Source organism: Diachasma alloeum, unplaced genomic scaffold (genome assembly GCF_001412515.2).
Source record: "Diachasma alloeum isolate Michigan unplaced genomic scaffold, Dall2.0 Dall_scaffold_00183, whole genome shotgun sequence".
Classification (NCBI taxonomy): domain Eukaryota; kingdom Metazoa; phylum Arthropoda; class Insecta; order Hymenoptera; family Braconidae; genus Diachasma; species Diachasma alloeum.
This window is the reverse complement of record NW_021680349.1, coordinates 92,258-113,487: the sequence shown is the minus strand read 5'-3', so window position 1 is coordinate 113,487 and position 21,230 is coordinate 92,258. Positions and strand designations below refer to the sequence as shown.

At 35.6% G+C, this 21,230-nt stretch overlaps 1 protein-coding gene across 4 annotated transcripts in view; it reads right to left on the bottom strand.

The window, feature by feature from the left end:
- LOC107047598 (UDP-N-acetylglucosamine--peptide N-acetylglucosaminyltransferase 110 kDa subunit) overlaps window positions 1-21,230 on the bottom strand; it is a 41,371-nt gene that overhangs the window by 14,882 nt on the left and 5,259 nt on the right. For 2 of the 4 annotated variants that reach the window (XM_015270390.2, XM_015270385.2), the window contains exons 2-5: window positions 19,760-19,910; window positions 18,295-18,538; window positions 16,445-16,513; window positions 12,994-13,190 (exon numbers count right to left, since the gene is read on the bottom strand). In XM_015270390.2, coding sequence (XP_015125876.1) covers window positions 12,994-13,190; window positions 16,445-16,513; window positions 18,295-18,538; window positions 19,760-19,910 — 661 coding nt within the window. Of the gene's footprint in view, window positions 1-12,993; window positions 13,191-14,534; window positions 16,413-16,444; window positions 16,514-18,294; window positions 18,539-19,759; window positions 19,911-21,230 lie in introns of those variants that run through there. The other 2 variants (XM_015270392.2, XM_015270395.2) reach the window with 2 other exon arrangements.

Genomic DNA, 21,230 nt, shown 5'->3' with positions numbered 1-21,230 from the left:
AGTTGATGAATCAAAAAGTGAAAATTTGGAGGCTTCGAAAAGAGAAATGAAATAAGAAATGCAAAGATTTTACGGAGGGAAAATCTGAATAACAAAAATAAGATCATGATTTGGCTAAAAGCCCTCGGGCCATGGCCATCTGCGGGTTCTCGCATGGACTTGCAACGAATTTCGTTGGAAATGAATAATAAAAATATGATCAATGATTGCAAGAAAGGACTTGCGTGCAAGGTTTTCTTGCTGCCCATGTAAATGGATTACTTTCACAGTATATAATTTCTACATTAAAGCATGAAAATTGTGACGTGTGAATAGGGAAGTGAAGCAGAAGTAGATAACAATGAACAGAATGGAAGAAATTCGAATGATTTTGTGGCACAAAAATCCTAATAACAAAAAAAAGACCAACATAACTTGAAAAAAGAAAAGATAAAAACAAGTTTTTACTTGAAATTTTCAAGTGATGGATGATTACATGAAAGAGAAGATCCGAAACAGGAGAGAAGAAAAGCAAACGATCTGATGTAACTCGAAGAATAAAATTGAAAAGTTAATTATGATGTGATAAATCATTGCACCAGAGAGAGGTACATGAAAAGAATTTGGTGTAACGAAAAAAATAAATATCAAATTAATTGTTAAAATTGAGATCAATTTGACTCGCTCTTATTATCCATCAAACAGACAGATCTACGGGAATTATTGGACGATGGGGAAGTGAAACATTAGTGAGTTACTTGAAAATAGAACAGAAGAACTGAACTATGAAAATGAGAAGTGATGATGATTACACCGAAGACTAAAACATGAAAGGAATTAAACTAAACAAAAAAAGTAAAATATTAAAAATTTTGAAAAGGTAGTTATAAACAGATTTCCACTTGCTACTAACGAACGGAAGTGAAAAAAATTTGGAGAATTCAATAACACAGAAATAACATTATTGGAAAATGGAAAAGGAAGTGTTGGAATATATATCAACTGCTTGAAGAATGAGACAGAAGGACTGGTCTATGAAGATAAGAAGTACTGATGATTACACCAGAGTAAAACATGAAAAAAATTGAATAAAACAGAAAGCAAAAAATATGAAAAATTTTGTTTTTACTTGCTGTTAACGAACGAAAGTGAAAAAATTTGAATAATTCAATAACACAAAAATAACATAATTGTAAAATGAAAAGTGAAGTGTTGGTATCGACTATTGGAACTCGGAATATTAGTCAACGAGTTGAAGAATAGGACAAAAGGATTGAACAATGAAAATAAGAAGTGATGCTGATTACACCAAAGAATGAAACGTGAAAAAAATGAATAAAACAGAAAACATAAAACATTAAAAATTTTGTTTTTACTTGCTGTTAACGAACGAAAGTGAAAAAATTTAAAGAATTCATTAACACAAAAATAACATAATTGTAAAATGAAAAGTGAAGTGTTGGTATCGACTATTGGAATTCGGAACATTAGTCAGCGACTTGAAAAATAGGACAAAAGGATTGAACAATGAAAATAAGAAGTGATGTTGATTACACCAAAGAATGAAACGTGAAAAAAATGAATAAAACAGAAAACAAAAAACATTAAAAATTTTGTTTTTACTTGCTGTTAACGAACGAAAGTGAAAAAATTTGAAGAATTCAATAACACAAAAATCACATAATTGTAAAATGAAAAGTGAAGTGTTGGTATCGACTATTGGAACTCGGAATATTAGTCAACGAGTTGAAGAATAGGACAAAAGGATTGAACAATGAAAATAAGAAGTGATGCTGATTACACCAAAGAATGAAACGTGAAAAAAATGAATAAAACAGAAAACATAAAACATTAAAAATTTTGTTTTTACTTGCTGTTAACGAACGAAAGTGAAAAAATTTAAAGAATTCATTAACACAAAAATAACATAATTGTAAAATGAAAAGTGAAGTGTTGGTATCGACTATTGGAATTCGGAACATTAGTCAGCGACTTGAAAAATAGGACAAAAGGATTGAACAATGAAAATAAGAAGTGATGTTGATTACACCAAAGAATGAAACGTGAAAAAAATGAATAAAACAGAAAACAAAAAACATTAAAAATTTTGTTTTTACTTGCTGTTAACGAACGAAAGTGAAAAAATTTGAAGAATTCAATAACACAAAAATCACATAATTGTAAAATGAAAAGTGAAGTGTTGGTATCGACTATTGGAACTCGGAATATTAGTCAACGAGTTGAAGAATAGGACAAAAGGATTGAACAATGAAAATAAGAAGTGATAATGATTACACCAAAGACTAAAACATGAAAGGAATTAACTAAAGCAAAAAGAAAAAACCATAAAAAGAATTTTTTAATTCTACTTAAAAACAAGTTTCCACTTGCTACTATTATTTATCAAACACAGAGATCCTCGAACATTATTGGACGATGGGCAGTAACGTCTTGCTGTTGACTCCTCGAGACTTGAGATGTCAATAAACTACTTGAAGAGTAAAATTGAAAAATTGAAGTATGAAAATCGTGGAGTGATAGATAACTAGACTGTACTAATTATTCTCAAATAGAAAGAAGAAGGAGATAGAGATAGAGATTCGAAGAACCCGGGGTTGGACAAGGATTATTTCAGTGCGACGTGTTCCGGGTGCTACGAACTAAACTACTGGCTGTGCCGTTATGCTGTGTGACTCTTAGGGGTCCTCTCGCACCGACCGCGCGTCGGCGTCGAGCGCCGTGCGTTTTGCAGCCGTTTTCATGTCCCTCTTCCTCTCTTGCCACTGTCCACAGTGGAAAAACCCCCTTGGAGGTGTCTGGCGACAGGCTCTCAGGGTGTAGCAGAGGATAGCCCACATGAGGCTGCGGGTTGCCAGGGTGATTTGTACGTGAAAGCCACTTTTCCCTTTTGGTATCCACCAGCACAAGATCTCATTGTCTTGAGGGTAAAACGTGGGGTGGGGCTAAAAGGCTCCGGCTGGATGTCCATTATCCGTACGTTTGTACTGGTTTTTAAGCGTCGAGGAGGCGTTCTATTTCTTCGGGGACAGTCCATTTTTTTAATGCTGAGGTATTGTTTTGTGGAAGTACATTTTAGAGTTTTGAATGAATTACATAACAGGGCGGGTGGAAAAAATGACCGAAAATTATCAGTCTTTCTGTGGTTTTCCCACACACGTCGCGTGTCACTACCCTTCGGCTATTTTTTCGTACATTTACAAAACAGATTTAGAGATTTCCAGTTTTTTTATTTGTTGTTTTGATGTAATTTTTTGTCTCTCAAGCCCGGAATTCGTATCACATATGGGGGTACACGTGGACGGATGTGGTTTTTCAAAGTTGAAAATTTCGGAGAATATAGAAATTTAAGAATATTCAAGTACTTTGGGTATTTTTTCTCTAGTGAAATGATTTTCTGTTTTTGTAGTCAAACATCAGAGCTTTCATTCGAGTCCCATTTGACCCCAAGTTTCCAGACATTTTACAATGATTTCAGTATTTAAACTTTGCGGGTCTGAATTTAAACCTAGATATTGAATCGTTAAAAGACAATTTAAAAATCTGAGAAAAATTAGAAAGTTTACTTTCGGGAGAAAGATTGATGAAACAATTTAAATAAAAATTGCAATTTTTGAAAACTACGAGTATTTTCTATGAATAATTTATAAACAATTAATTTTCCACCATAAAAATCATTTGCTCGGAGTCGTAATAAATTTATTTATATTCAGAATTTTACCAAAAATCGATTTCATGCCTTAAAAAATAAGGTTTCCGAAAGTTTAAACAATGTTAATTATTTATTTATAAACAACGAATAAAGGAAAAAATAATAATTCTGTGCAAAATGTAATTTCAATGACGCTGAATATTCATGATTTTTATTCGAATTTTTCTCACGCAATTTTATTGACAAATTTGTGTGGTTTGTACCAAATTGTAAAGATCCTGGGATATCCTTAAACAAAATTCTAAACTCTGTTGTCAAGACTAATCGCTTGGCTTTGATAAAACCTACTTTACATCATTTTGGAATTATTCTGGCTGTTAGCGTTATTTTTGGCTATTTAGCGCGCAGCGCTGTTAGTGTCAAAGGGCCTCGTCCTTGAGGGGTTAATATTTTCGTGCCATAAATACATAGAGTCGATTATGTGCTGATAAAATCTTGATTAAAGGGAATTTTGGTATGATCTAAAAAACATTTTCAGAATCAAAAATGTGAATTTTTAATTATTTTATGAATTTCCCTCAAAAAGTAGACTTTCACTTTATCCGGAGACGCTTCACACATTTCCTAACGCTTCAGACTAAAGAATATAATGATTGATGAATGCTCCTAGGGTCCACTGGGGCATGAACGGAAGCTCTGACGTGTAACTACAAATGTTGAAAAAGATTCCCCTCAATTCAATAACATGTCATCTGATTTCGGCAACTTTTTTAATTCATAATGAATGATTTCAAGAAGAACCTACCGTAAATAACAAAATTTAACAATGACAATAACAAAACGTTATTCACCGAATAACAAAATTTCCAATAAAAAAATATCTCTTGATATTTTTCTCCAAAATCCCTTATTCGCAAGGTAACACTGAATTTTAAATAACGTAATTTCCAAAAAAAAGAAAATCTAATTCTTAATATAGATTGATTGATTTGCTATTTCATTTATTCATTTTATCAGCAATCCATTGATATTACTCATTTCCGACCGGGTCATGAGAAAAATGCGATAATGAAGAGAATAAAAGAGGAAATAATGAAATAGTAAAGGTAATTATTCAAAATCCCATGCGTCATTTATTCTCATTCATCGTGACGGTGAATAATAGCGACCGTAGTTTTGAGGGAGAATTCATCAGTTTTTCATCATCAAATGTGAAATTTTTGACTCTCCATCCCAGATGGGGCATGAAAATGCAAAAGAAGTATCTTGTTGCAAAATTTTGGATAATATCGATTCCATAGTGCTCTGCTCATGCGCTCCTTTTCAGACCTGACAGTGGTTTTTGATAAAGATATAACTGGGTATCTCCCCACGGGTTTTCTCGATTTTTCAACTTGGAGTATTCCTCGAAATCTAAGATCATAATTCATGTGACTTCTGGAACGCTCCGAGTTTTTTTTTCTCATTACTCTTTTTTATCTCATTTTTCTGGCACACTCTGGTAGTGACACGGGGCATTTCACTGGGACTGATTTCAATGCGATCCAATCCACCGGTGATTTGAACTCTACTCTTCAACTGTTTCAAATGAAAATTCCGGCGATTTTCATTTTACGCAGGCGGAGATAATTCTCGGGGGCACGAGAGTGTAAAGGGAATAATTCACGTTTGTGGCGCATCAAAGGGTGCTCCCGGGTGTGTTTTAATGGAAGCTCCACTCTCTTGTGAATGAAACCAAAATTTCATTCTCATATGGGGTTTAAGAGAAATCATAAATTGAGAATACTATTAATGCTTAAAATTGCTGACGACGACTAAAGCCAATTTTTGACGTTTTTATTCAACGAATTTCCTTTGTACTAATGTTTATACTGGGGATTACATGGTTAACTCCAGGTAAGAATCCACGAGGGAAAATATGAAAACTCACTTAGATAGAAGTAGAACTTTTCTCTAAAAAGTCAGCCTTCCCTTAATGGACTGAGACTCTCCAGTATAAAAAAATATTCTGCCGTTGAATCTCCAACGTCCCATTTTTTATTTTTATTCGACAACAATGGCTCTTTGTCACCTAACGCAAGGAAACGTAGTGGAAAATTATTTTCACGAGTGGTCGGCGGGTTGATGTCTTGCACGTTGAAGAGGGAGAGCCTCTTGGTGAGTGGAAGGTAAACGTTGGAGGGATAAAAATGAGCGATTTAGGAAAATGAGGTCGGGAATGGGATAGAAGTGGCCCACTCTACCACCAATGTGGGGAATGCCGTAAGGATAATAAAAAGAGAATAGAGACTGTGAATAATGTGATAAATTCCTCCTCTTCATTTCCTCCATTTCTACTCTCTTTGTAGCCTATCGATATCGGTTTCGGAGATAGAAGCGAGAGATAATGGCGGCACGTATTGTCGAGGCAGGGATATTGGAATGATAAGTGTGATATTTTCAGACGACTTGGCGTCTCGTTGTAAACAAGTTTGAAATATTTTCGAGGTGGAGGGGAAAACGATGAATTTGGCTTTCGTAATTGACGATATTATGCTTCATTCATGAACAATGCCATTTGAGATAGCGGGGAAAATACTTTTCACTTGACAAAGTCTATTTCTGTGGTATATTGGAATAGTGTATTTGGGGAAAAGAGGTAATTTTTTAAATCCTTAATTGAATGTCCATAATTTTTCAATGAAACAAATTTAATTTTCACCCTTTCAGTCATAGTTCGATCATCATACGCGACGCTGCGGCTTGATGAACTCCGCGGGGATTCCCCGCCGTGTAATTTAGACTCCAGCGTTGCCGAATTTACTCTACACTACCCGGGTGCGGTTAACGAGTTTCCGGCAACGTCGCGTCATAGGCAATTTCATTTGAGGGGTAACAGAAGGCCACCCCATACTCGAAATTTTCAAACAAATTTCCTGCTTAAAGTTATTAATATTTTTTTAACCCAAAGAACATTGATCTTCATCATCGCTTCCTAGAGATTAATGTGCTTTGATTTGTAAAACATATCGATAACTCTCAGCAGGAAATTTGTTGAAAAATTAGGAAAATTAGAGGTATTCTGTTACCCCTTGAGGTGAAACGGAACCCCCGTGTCTGTATGAACGTTTAGAATTGTGTTTTCTCCTACAATTATTAATTTTTATCTATGAAACTACTTTATCGATTCTATTATTGCATCATTAAGTCAATGAAGCAGTTTCATAAATGAAAAATAATAATTGCAGGAGAAAAGAATTCTAAAAGTTCATATAGACACAGGGGTTCCGTTTCCCCTTAACATGGGAAAAAATAATTCATCTGCCCGAACTAATTTGTTTTCTGTTGGAATTTTGGGAAATATGGTGTTCTAAAAACTACTATAATTTTTTAGACACTTCAATTGACAATGTCAAATTTTTTGGAATTTTTCTGATTAGCCAGTCAATTATAATTAAAGAAAAACCATGCGCGGCGGGGTTTCCCCCATAGGGTGACCAATCTAGGGTTGATTCAAGCGCAAAATATCTGGTTCACATTAAGTTTCAATGTCATTTGAGAACCAAATGAGTTACAGTGAAGTACTCTCCACTTAATAAACCCTATGTTTGTACTATTCTGATTACAATTAGATGAGAAGAAGTCGCAAGAAAAAGTTCCGAGCAAATTCTTCCTGGTTTTTCAATTCCTCCAAGAGAATTTAAACTTTGAAAGATAAATATCCTCTGAATGACTCTCAATTGCTTCACCGAATTACAAATGAACCTCGCAATTGCTCGTAAACTTACGTTTTTGTACTAAAAGTCATGGCCAGAGAATAATTAACGCGACAGTTGATTACCCGACTTCAGCAAATAAAGTCTTGCTGCGGTAATTCCGTTCAAATGCCTTGGAAATTCCAGCATTCAAAATTAAGTATCAAAAATAATGTACGACTCGTGACTATCGAAGACAACTCTAAAGTGTCATCATCGAAATAACTACGAGTTGATTCGCTCTAGCACAGACTTTAAAATCGACGTTCAAGGTTTTTTGATTTTGTCAACGTCAACTGATCAAACTGTGCTGTTGAAAAAATTGCTGTTGATATGGCAGAGGGACTCGAACTCGTGATCCGCAGATCATCAGTCGAGCACGCTGACACGTTAGCCACAGCAAGTTACGCATGTCCAACTCGTGCGTTAATGGAATTAACCCATTTCCACTGATCAAACACTTCTCCCTATGAATTTTTTCCCTCTATTTCTCAGTGTTTGCTGTTGAGAGCCATAAAATGTCGTTCACTTGCCATATGTAACTGTTTCCTCTCATAAAAACTTACTCAACCGAACGAGTTACAAACCGGAAAATTTACACCATTTCAGTAGTTTTTTGTGAAAATATTGTTCCCATATATTTTTATTTCTGTTGCTTCGCTCGACTGGAATATCTTGAACGAGAGGATCCAGCATATTGATGTGAAGGCCACACGTTTTCTAAACAACAACAGCCATCTGAACTTCATGATAAAAGATCATATGGTAGAATCCTCCAGCAGATATCCCCCTGTTTTCAATTCTTCTTTGTCTTCTTTCTTTCCTCCGGTAAACAGAGGGACGATGAAAGGAACAACATGGGGGTGGAAAAATATGGTTTTCCTCCGCCCGCTGTAGGCTGCCAGCCTAACTGCTCAATTAAAAATCTAGGGGAAATATTTATTTTGTCCCTCAAAGTGCGAACTCTTCGAAAAACTACGATAAATTTTGATAAATGTATTATTAATGAGCTTTTTTATTCAAGCCAAAAAAATGAATTATAGGGGCGAGCGAGAAAAAATTAAACAGTCGGAAACTGTCGAAATTTTTTTTGTTGGAATTGCGTTTTGAACTATTCATTTTGCCCCACTCTCCCCTCCTTGAATTTGTTCAAATGAAATAGCCTGCACGCCTTTTCATTTGAGAATCTGGAGAAAATATTGATTTCGGCCCTCAAACCAGACACACTTGGGAAAAACAATGCAAAATATTGATAAATATAATTAACGACTTGTAAAAAGTGTAAAACTATACAGGGATAAATAAATCATTATCTATTATAACGACCATAATCGTTTGAGCGATCCAAAATAATGAATTATACTTGGAATCTCTGAAAGTGCCTGAAATTCCTGAGGAAATCGAAGATGTCCAAGTACTTTGGCTATTTTTTCTTCAGTGAAGTGCTTTTCCACTTTTGTAGTCTAACAACAGAGCTTGCATTTGAACCAAATTTGACTCTAAGTTTCACACTCGTGAAAATGCCGCCTCACTCGTATCGAAATATACTATTTTTCCGGCCAAGCGATGAACGATTTTCCATCACGGACGCGTAGCGTCGAATCTCTGACTACGACCGGAATGACAAAAAGGTAAATTTTGATATCATCAAACGGCATATCGAAAAACCAACAGAATAGATTCTACCATATCCATTCTCATCGGTTTTTGAAAATCAAGCATATCCACCTGGAATAATATGAGAAAATCCCCCAGTAGATATCCCCTGTTTTCCTCAATTCTTATTTGTCTTTCCTCTTTCCTCGAGTTAACTTATAAACAAAGAGAGGATGGGGGAGAAAAAATGAGAAGGGTAGAAAATTATGGTTTCCCTCCACGTGCTGTAGACCGCAGTCTTGCTCAACACTAAAGTTTTTCCTCATTTTGCACCTGAATTTCAAGCTTCATAATTCACATTTCCAAAAAGTTTCAAACAAAGAAATGGCCAAAGTAAGTAATTACTTCCTGAATTATTTCCAGACCCATTCCTCTTTTCTATTTTTATTTTTCATGAAAGGCTTAAGTTGAAACTCAAGCATATTGTGATGAAACTCACACGTTCCCTCAACAACAACAGTCATCTAAACTTCGTAATAAAAAATGATATGAGAAAATCTTCCAGCAGATATCCTGTTTTCCTCAATTCTCATTTGTCTTCCCTCTTTCCTTCAGTAAACAGTGGAAGGTTGAAGAAAAGAAACTGAGGGGTGAAGTAATACTGCTTCCTTCGAGGGCTGTAAACCAGCCTTACGCAACACGAGTTTTCCCTCAATCCTCAGTCGAACTTCAAATCTTATAATTCAAATTTCAAAAGGGATTGAAACAAAAAAAAAACTGCTAAAGCAGGCAATTATTTACGGACACCTTCTTTTTTCTATGAAAGTCTTGGGTTGAAACTCAAGCATATTGCGGTAAAACTCACACGTTCCCTCAACAACAACAATCATCTAAACTTCGTAATAAAAATGATATGAGAAAATTTTCCAGCAGATATCCCGTATTTTCTTCAATTCTTTTTTGTCTTTCCTTTTTCCTCTAGTAAACAGAGGAACGATGCCTTTCTCCACGTGCTATAAACCGCAGTCTTACTCAACACGAGAGTTTTTCCTCGATTTTCACCGGACCTTTGAATCTCAATTCAACTTTCGAAGGGGCTTTGAACAAGAAAACTGTTCGAGTAAGTAATTATTTTCGCCTATTTTTGTTTTATTGTTCACTTTTCTCCAATGGTAAAGATCAGTATACGTGAGGTAGGAAAAATTAATAAATTCGTGAATCACGAAACGAGCTAAATAACGAACGAATAATTGGTGGGCTTTTTGTCAACATTACATGGATTTTTATTTTTATACTTATGTGTTGAACTATATTGTTTTATATTCTTATACCTACCATACTATGATCTCTGTTAATTTCAAGAATCGGCCGAAGTGTCTACCAGATGTTGTAAGAGATCTATGACTTATTCAATAAACGCTAATTCTATTCAAAATAATTGTTTTCCAATCCCTTTTTTCTATAAAAATCTTGACTTGATACCCAGGCATATTGTGATAAAACCCACACGTTCCCTCAACAACAACAGTCATTTAAACTCCCTAACAAAAATGATATTAGAAAATTTTCCAGCAAATATCCCCTGTTTTTCTCAATTCTTATTTGTCTTCCCTCCTTCCTCCAGCAAACAGAGAAACGATAAAGAAAAGCAACTGAGGAGTGAAAAAATACTGCTTTTCTCCACGCGCTGTAGACCGTAGTCTTACTCAACACGGGAGTTTCTCCGCAATTTCCACCTGAACTTCGAACCTCATAAATCCTCGTGGTAGCAGTCTGCCGAATTGTTTTTTCGCCACATCCGTTTCTTCAACCGACCTTTCGCAGAGAGAGAGTTAATTCCGCGAATAATTCAAGCAATCATTACAGAAACGTCAGAGATTGGATTCGAAGTGGATTGATAATAGAAATGGGCGAATCGTGACGGTAAATTGAACGTGACTGAACGTAATAGTCGAATGATAAAGACAACGATGCGAAAGATAACGAAAAGTTCCATTCAACGCGGGGGAATTTGATTCCAAAGATATTTATCACTGAAATTGTGCAAGAGATGGTATTACAGATGACTGAGAATGAAGTCGATAAACCAATTCGAATGTGAAATATCTCATTTGCATCTGATTTAAGAATATCAACTTTACATTTTTTTACATTAAAGAATGACGACAACGTATCGAGAAATCCGCTTTGCTGTTATTTTTATCCCAGAAATTATTGCTAGGTATAGGTGAAGATAGGGGGGAAATGGAAAATCGCAGGATTCGGAATTGGATACACTAGTATTGAGAGGGCGATAGCCGCATGTAGCTGAGTCTTTCGAATCAATAAAGGGCCTGCGCCAAGGACGACTGGGATTGGTGGGTGGATACAACTCTGGGACTCGGAGCTGGAGTTTCTATGGGTCGTTCGTCAATTTCTCAAGTAAATGGAATTCTGCAGTTTGTAAATAAGCAGGAATTTCCGAGGGAATTAAGTTGAAATGACTTGGGGGAGAACTGAATTATTTTGAAATGTTAACGGAATTACCGGGAATACATTCACGACTCTAGTCGACGAGAGAGGTGAACTTTTTGAATCATAACAGCAGAAAAAGCTGTTTTAAAAACTCGAACAAATCCATCCAAAAGTACCAGGGGAAATTCCCATTATTTTATTACCCGAATGATGACCTAAAACTTTTTATTTCTATGGGAACACAAATGGGTATGGAAATAATGGGAATCCATCTCGTTTATTTTGAATAGGTTTCATAGCCCATTAAGGATATCCAAGTACTTTGGCCTTTTTGTTTTTGTTGAAATCCTTTCCAACATTTATAGTTGAACATCAGAGCTTTCATTGGAGCCCCAGGTACCCTAGGTTATTTAGGCTATTTTTCAACGATGTTATGATTCTCCATTTAGAATCTGAGAATCGTTAAATAATTGCAAAAAATTACAATTTTCGAAGATTCTAATTTTGTTTCGGTGAAAATTTATGAACAGTCTATTTTCTACACCTAAAAGCATTTGTTTTAATTGTAAAAAGTTTGTTCATGTTCAAAATTTCACGAGAAATTAATTCCATTAAAAAATATAAGGGTTTGAAGCCCAGGTGAAGCTTCATTTAACCCTGAATTAACAAGCATTTTAAAGTAATTTTACCGCTTAAACTATCTAAACTACTATTGTTGTCTAAATATGATTCTCCATTTTAAACCGTTCAAAATATTTTTTTAAACTGAAAGAAACCAAAAGTCCTTTTCAAGGAAAATCCATAAAATAATTTAAAAAAATTGCAATTACGACTCTAGTTCATAAATCATTTGTAAGCAATCCATTTCGAAATGATATCCAAAATTTTATTCAACCATGGAGAATGTTAGAAAAAGTAATTATTCGCCAATTTATGAACAGTCACTTTCTACACCTAAAAGCATTTTTTTAATTGTAAAAAAAATTGTTCATGTTCAAAATTTCACCAGAAATCAATTTCATTAGAAAAATATAAAGGTTTGACGCCCAGTTGAAGCCTAATTTTACCCCAAGTTATCAAGTATTACCACCATACAATTACCACTCTAGTTGATAAATAATTTATAAGCAATCTATTTCGAAAACTGTACATATCCAACATTTGATTCAAGTCAAGAGAATGCTTAAAAAGCAATTATCCGCAGAACGTAACTCTCTCCTGCAATTTAATCGAGAGATTCAGTGATTGAGAATCTTAACATCTACAGTATTAAAAAGGTTTCAACAATTCTCACATTCGCTATTTCACCGTGAAAGATAAGAATGAGACTGAAAAATAAAAAACTCAAGGAAAAACATTCCCATTTAATTAAACGGGAATACCTAATCGATTAAACTATAAGAGAGCACCCGATACCCCAGGATTTTCTTCAATCATCCATCCAGTACAAATTCCTCATTATCCCCGTCACTCTAATCAATATCTCAGATCGCCTATTTTTCCCAATCCATTCCCTCACATTCCCTCATGATATAATTTGAATTTAGATGATGGACTCACCTATCGAAGATTCTGGCTTCCTTGAGGACATTTCCAAGATTGATGTACGCATCCAGAAAATTGGGATCTAATGCAACGGCTTTCTCAAAATGATGAATAGCCAGCCATATTTCACCCTGTGCATTGAAGACACAACCGAGATTGCTCCAGGCAACAGCAAAGTCCGGGCGCGTCTCGATTGCCTTCAGGTAGCATGCCTAGAGTCAGATATTTAAAACATTAAACGAATTAACAAACATTGCTGCTCGCAATTCTGAAAAGTGGCGCGCGCCGCGCATATCCAGTTTTAATTTATACTTAAAATTGCCCGTCCTCTTCGCGCCGCGCCTGCAGCCATTGTGATATGTCAACATTAATCCATCATGAATTTATATCCACTAAAATATCAATTAGCAATCAGTAACATAACCCGAATTAGTACATTTACATTTCATTAATAATGAACACGTCACAATGTTTTGTGAAGCCAGGATTTGCTGGAGATCCTCCGAAAAATCAATCAATGATACTTTTTCTCATTCAATAGTTCTACCCTATTTCTCATCAATTTCGAAGAGTCAACGAGTATCGGTGGGAGCTAGAGTATTGTGGCCAGTGAACCCCTGGGGTGTGAAGTGATAAAGAAAATTCCCCACAATCCAACTTTCATTCGGAATCACAATTTTTTTCTTCTCTCTACTGTACTTTCCTCGGACTACGAGAACTTCCTTCATCATCCAGAATAGACAGAGAAAGACCGGCACAACTTTCGAAATAAGGTCGCTCGATCAAGATCCAGACATCATTATTTTCCGACATTAATATCAGACAACGGATGATGAGCAAACGATTTTTCACTCTCTCACTCCCCACGACACTCGTCTCCTCGTTTCATTCAATAAAAAGATATAGCAACTGCTCTTTGATGCATCAATTTTCATTTGTAATTCTGTAAAATGTTGGTTTTAGAGAATTAGAGGTATGGAGGACTCCGGGAGCATTGGGAATGGGATTGAGACGCGCTTGAGAGTGTCACTCGGATTATGAAAGTGGTGATGAGTCTCCGGAATGCGTCTGGTGGACTCAACACCACATTTACCAACATTAAATTGAATACCCCAAGAAACAGGCATTATCCAGTCGGCAATTCCACCAAAACCAGCCCCTAAAATCATTACGAACGAGTGAGACCCCCAAATAAGTGCAGTAGAATGGACAATCGCGCTTATCGAGGAACGGGCTAGCACCTTTAAACTTCTGTAAATAATCCGTACCTAAAAAAATAAATAAAAAAATAGGGAGATTGGGTAGAATGGCCGGTCTCAGGTGGGACTCAGTGACACATGGAACAATACAGGACAGGAATACATCTCCATCGAGTGAAAGAAAAAATAATACTCGTTACAATTACACTATATATAAAATTCAATTCAATGGTTACTTACCAAATAGTCAATTCAATAGTCATTGGTAATTAATTTTTCATGATATATTCAAGGAAACTGGTGATAACTGGACCACAAGGAGGGGGACAGGGAGACCGACCTCGGGATCTACATTACCTTCGTATTACCCATTCGGTAGGTTGACGTTTATGGGTAGCAATCACTCTCATACTAATACAATCGACAGTGACTTGTGTGTATCACTGATTAACCAGATTCAGATTGTTTTGCACCCTTTGACGAAGGAACCCAGTGGATACAGAACGTTTGCATTGCTCCATGCTCCCCTCCTAGAGTTGATCATTCAATCCACAACAATAAGACAGCTGCGTTAATGTCTCTTCACCAAAACTACCACCTCAATCTCAACCTCACAAATATCTTTTTTTCTTTAATTTATACTCAATTGTTTTATCAACTTCCTAATGATAAATTCTACACTCGTCAGCCACTGCTAGTCGTCTGTTCGTACAATAACTTCTTTTCCAACGATAAAACAAATAAATTTCACATGCATCGTAATGATCTTTCTCTGCCAATTGTTGTCATTGAGTGTGAAAAGTAATTGCGGCTGATCGAGTTGTTGATAAAAGAATATAAAAAAAAATAACAGAAATTGGGAAAACAATAAATGAGACACAACCGACGAGCCCTCGGGAATGGTGAATAATGTAGCAGAAAACGTCCCCTCAATTGTCAGCTTGCATATTTGAATAAAAGAGAGCTACCTCGTTCTGTGAAAACCTTTCGTTTTTATTTCAAATATTCATGTGTTTTGCTTCAATTCAATGAATTATTCTTATAGTTATGGTATTTGGGGTGAATTTATAGACGAACGTGGGAGCTCTGTTGAATTTTCGCCAGCGCCGCGCTGCAGCAGTATACTTGACCACTCTTGTGGAATAAAAGAAATTGGCTGGACTGCATAAAAATCAGAATAGCTGTTGTTAATAATTTCATTGGAATAGCGCACGTTGCATCAATACCCCTCAATGCAAAGTGAACTGATGCTGTCAAAACGAGTCCTCAATCAATATCATAAAAATCATTCTCAATATTCGAGGTCAAGTAAACTCGCGCTAAATAATGATGCCATGATAGCTACTGGATGATTAGTGTCAGCTGTACATGAAATAAAAGTGGAGAATTGTGGAAAGGAATAGAAAAACATGAGATGAACTTAACAACTAGTGTCGCTGCGCTGCTGATCCCATTTATCATAAATTCTGAATGAGATTGAAATGTATTTGCAACCCTCCAATGACATGAAAATGTGGAAATGGGATCAGCTATTGTTCTCAACACATGAGAGCACCATTTTCATCTTTGAGTAAGTATTGTGCCTCGATTAATGGTGATTTCACGTCGCGCCAAATTGCCAATAAAGTTTCACAATTAATGTTTGATGTCATTTTACGTCAACAGGGCCGCGAATTAAATCCACATGTCAGGTGGATACTTTAACGTTGTTTAAGTCATGTTCAATGACATCAGACATTGCTGAAAACAATTTTCAAAAGACAAAGAAGATACACAGTGTGTTGTCTGCAATCAAAAAAACGTCAATGCTGAAAGAATGTATTTTCTTCTATTTTTCGATAAAAAAACCCATTATTTTCGGTTGTGAATTTTGATGGCAGATGTTATGAATGTTATCCGCGCGCATTGCACACAAAAAAATTTGTCCCTTTTTTTGTGTCAACAAAATTCGCATTAGTGACCATGGAAAGGTGGCTTTCTGCATGAGCTTTTGATTACCAGTTTTATGAAAACTACTTTTGTCATCAAATTTCGCTCTAACACATTCCTCAAGAACTTACGCCAGCATAGACCACATGCACATTACGTATTAGTACTCAATTCCTACCGATTTTTAAAAACCCATAATTACATCTACACGAGGAATTTTCCACCCCACGACTGACCATTGCACGGAATTAACGAGTTCTTTTTGAGAGTACTAATTCATAATCAGCGTGACACGTGGGAATTCAATGTAATTTTTTGTTTACAGTGTTTAGACTTACCTTGGCTTCGTCAAGTCTCGCTAATGCTTTCAAAAGATTACCAAGATCACTCCGCACGCAATAAAGGTCCTGAAAAGAAAAGGTCGACATTGGTTCATCTTACAAATTGCATAGGGGGTTGCCATAAATGACGACATTGATTTGGAATTCGTATGTTTATAATATTATTTGAATCATATATGATTAGTTTTTCAAATTGATTAAGGGGTTTCATCTTCCAAATTGCTTAGGGAGTTTTTGCTTCGAACGGTAAATGCTGACATTGATTTGGAATTCGTATGTTCATAATATTATTTCAATCATATGTGACTAGTTTTTCAAATTGCTTAGGGGGTTTTAGCTTCGGACAGTAAATGACGACATTGATTTGGAATTCGCATGTTCATAATATTATTTGAATCATATATGATTAGTTTTTCAAATTACTTAGGGGTTTTATCTTCCAAATTGCTTCAGGAGTTTAACTTCGAACGATAAATGACGACATGGATTTGGAATTCACATGTTCATAATATTATTTGAATCATATATGATAAGTTTTTCAAATTGCTTAAGCGGTTTCATCTTCCAAATTACTTGAGGAGTTTGAGGTTCGAACAGTAAATGACGACATTGATTTGGAATTCGTATGTTTATAATATTATTTGCATCATACATCATTAGTTTTTTAATTCTTGTAGGTTTTGTTCTCAGGTAATTAATAATGGAAAGTTGCGCATGAAGCTGCTGCACCGAGAGAAAAAAATGAATTCCCAGGTGTGAAATATTCTTGCCAAATATTTTTCTTTATGAATAGGGAAAAATTAAGCAAATCGGAAGATTCTACAGACAAAAATGATTAATTTTTAAAATAACTCGTTCGACTTTAGTTCAATCGATAATCATAACGGTATATAATCCTTCATTACAGCAAATTTCGTCGAATTGTATCGCACTTCAATGAGTTATTTTGTCCGGATTTATTCCAATCTTCAAAATCTTTACGCCATAGAATCAAGTAAAAAATTGTGCCAAGAATTTTTTTATTTCTAGGGATCTGTTTTTTCCTTCCATGTATGTTATCCGCGCAGATGATAATGCAGTTTGGTGCTCTGCTAGACTCACCATGAGAGGCCAAATCCCTTTGTTATTAACCAGGGATGCGAAATGATATGACGTTTTGAAATCTGTCAATTTCGGCCAGACTTTTCCCGACTATTTCAACCAACTAGCCACATGTAAACTAACATTTGGGAATTTGTATTTTCAATTGCTGACTTCAATTTGAATACACTGATTGTATGATTTGATAATCCACTCAACGTCTTGTCATCATGAAACTATGGGGCTATCTTCGGATCCGAAAGCTATATTACCTCTAGTTAAATGTAATGTGACGGTCAGATAGTTAATTGGTCATAATGTTGTCATATGACAAGAATTTGTGATGTCCCGGCCCGTCTACGATCACTGGCGTCGCATAGGGTAAACGCACCAAATTTTAATCATCAACTATTTTTAGATTTCAATTATTATCCTATTTTCAAATTTCGACGAGCATATTTAAAACTTTATCAATGTAAGTCGAAAATTCTTTTAATATTGAAGAATTGTAATATTAATGGCCATCCCTGCGTGGATATCCTTGAGTTATTACAGAATTTTGTTCTTTAATCACTGGTATTTGACGACTACATAAATGATTCATAAACTAGCGATCTTCCACTGAAATTCTGAATATAAAATTTTTTTTATTGATTGATTTAAAAAAAATCGCAGTGTGGGTCGCCGTATTTCAGCGTGTTTATCAGACCTCAAGTTGACGTTTTCGAAAATCAATCATTGTATTCTTCCTTGAAAGGATTACTAACCGGATTGTATTGCAGAGCAGTGACATATGCCTGTACTGCTTGCTCCATGTCCCCGGCTGCCACCAGGGCAGCAGCTAGATTGATGTATCCATCGATAAAGTCTGGCTTTAGCCTGACAGCGTGTCGATAATTCTCGAGGGCATCCTGAAGCTGTCCACGTTCTTTGTACACGTTGCCGAGGTTGCTGTATGCCTCGGCCAGCAGGGGATTCTGTTTTATAGCGAGACTGCTGTAATGGGCTGACCTGTGGAACAATGCACCATAAAAGGGATTTAAAGTCGAGTTCAACAGTCATTTCATTTTTTACGTGCACAGAAAGTTTCTTTATGTCAATACACTGAGAGAAAAAATATGTAACAAGTTTAAAAATTGTTTGAATCAACAAAATTTTTCTGTTTATTTCTGATGATTACCAAGATGAAGTGCTCTATTTTAACGTATGGAATTTTCAAGCATGAATAATAAGATAATTAAATAAATTATTGATTTTATCACTTCGAACATCTGCATTTATCTTACGACAATAAATTTATCTAATAAAAAATCGAATTATTTTGATTTTGGAAATACTTTCTTCATATTTCACTCAAGGAATTTCAATCAACAAAATTTTTAGTTTTTTTTCTGATAATTACCAAGACATAAATTGTTCCATTTTAATGTGCAGAATTTCCAAGCATGCATAATGAGATAATTCAATGAATTATTGATTTTACCACTTTGAACATATGCATTTATCTTACGACAATAAGTTTACCTAATAAAACAATCCAATTATTTTAATTTTGGTAATACTTTGTTCATATTTCACTCAAGATTTGGAAGGCACATAATGGAGATGTAGATATTCTGGCTGCGCTTCGAACAATGAAACATTTGGCTCGATAAGCTAAACATTCGTGGGGAGAGCCTGCCATTTCAGAATGAGAATATAGCTCAATCTTTGTACAAGTTACCTCGTAAACAATACAAAACTATTGTCTTGAGTTATCTAATACTGATTGTGAGAATCGTCTGTATCTCTCGTAAAGTGAAGTTGAATGAAGAATATTTCGCTGAAGTTGCAGGATTGCTATCACCTCGGAATAGTTATTCTATTCAAAACTTAATTTGTATTTTACGACTTGTGTTCGTGCGCCTTCAATGAAAAGATAAAGCTTAAATATAATCGACTACGTTTTAACATTCATTTACTTTCTCATTTGCAATAAATTTTCTAGCATCGAACAAACGTTTTTCGATTTCTTGCTTTCACTAAAAATAGCAATTTTTTGGAACAACCATATCTATTTTTGCGACAGGAAATTCTTCATCTTGGGAGACTCTCAAGATGTTCTGTACGAAATGTTTGAGACTTGGTAATCATAAACATGTAAATTTTTCAGTGGAAGTGAGACTTGTTTGGGGATTTTTTTCTCATATCAGTGTACGTTCGGAGTTTTCTCGGTTTAATTAAAGAACTCACTTTTCAAGCCTGCGACACTGGAAATGAATTGATGACAGCAGGAGTAATACCCCAGTGTTGTTAGTCTCCTGTCTCCATAATTGCATGCAGTGTCTCTCGGCATTTTCATAGTCACCTGCCTGGTACTCCCTGTGGGCCAATTCCAAGAGCCCTGGTAGAAAAAATATCGGAAAAAAGGTGAATGAAAATGACTATTCTACAAAAAATCAATTAATCAACTTAAACTATTTACATTTCTTCAAAATTCTGCAGTATCTATTTTTCCTCAATGAAAATTTGATGAAAGTGATTGTTTTTACAATTTAAGCCGGTGAAATTCGCAATTCGAAAAGTGTCACTAATAATAGCTCGAGAGTTTCGAAAATTATTGGGTATTTCCTGATAAGTTCGTTACAAACAAAGGAATGAGTCAGGTTTTTTCGACAAACGTGCCGAGTCCGTTGATGTCCAGGGAAATACATGGAGCTGAAACTAGCAGAATATTCGTCAGCGGAAAATTCACTTTAGGGGATATTAAAGTGCAGGAGAGTCAAATAATCATATGTACAATGTTTTTTAAGTGCGAAAGAGTTTGTACATTACTTAGAAACATTTGTAGAGCCCTAGATTCGCCTAAACAAATCTTTTGCTGTCGAATCTGTCACTAGTTTCAGCTTCATGGGTAATACCCAAACAATTTTGAAATTCGATAGGTATTCGTGAATAGTACATTACATGCCCGAGCCTTGGAAAACAGATCACAAAACCAGAGCCGAAGGCGAGGATGGCAAGCACGTGGGGGAAGGTGATGTGTTTTCCATGGCGAGGTGTGTATATTAATTTTCATGTCCCGTGACACGAAAATAATTTTTCCCATCCAAATTAAAGCCGATATAATTCCCTCATTCGATGTTATTTTGTATAGCCTACGCGGTACTCAACTGATAATTTTTGATAATTGAACTGATAATTGTTCGTGTTCCTCAGATAACAAACAAAAAGTCGTATGCATGAGATTCAAATTTTCCATCTCTCAACTGTCAATTTCGTCTCATGATGCATTTCCCTTCGTCGAAACTTGTACGGGAAAATTACCCCCTGAATACCACGAGAGCTTCAACGTTAATCGAGTATTTCCCTGGAGGTTCCCTGCATACAAACGAACTAGTCAAGCTCTCCAGAATAGTACATTATGTCATCAGGTGACAATAGTAGATTGCTAACCTAGGGAGATAAATTCAGTAGTGAAGTGGTAAACCGGTATAAGTCGATTTTGACTATTGCCCAGTTTTTAATGAATATCTCAAGAAATACACGGGTGTATAAAAATGCAACTGCGTGAAGCACACAGTAGTATAAAACTTCAACTGCGTGAAACACACAGGTGTATAAAAATACAACTGCGTGAAACACACAGTAGCCTTAAAACCTATTCCAGTCGATTCCTGAGGAAATTTGGGTTCCGTATAGGCAGATGGACGGCTCAGAATTG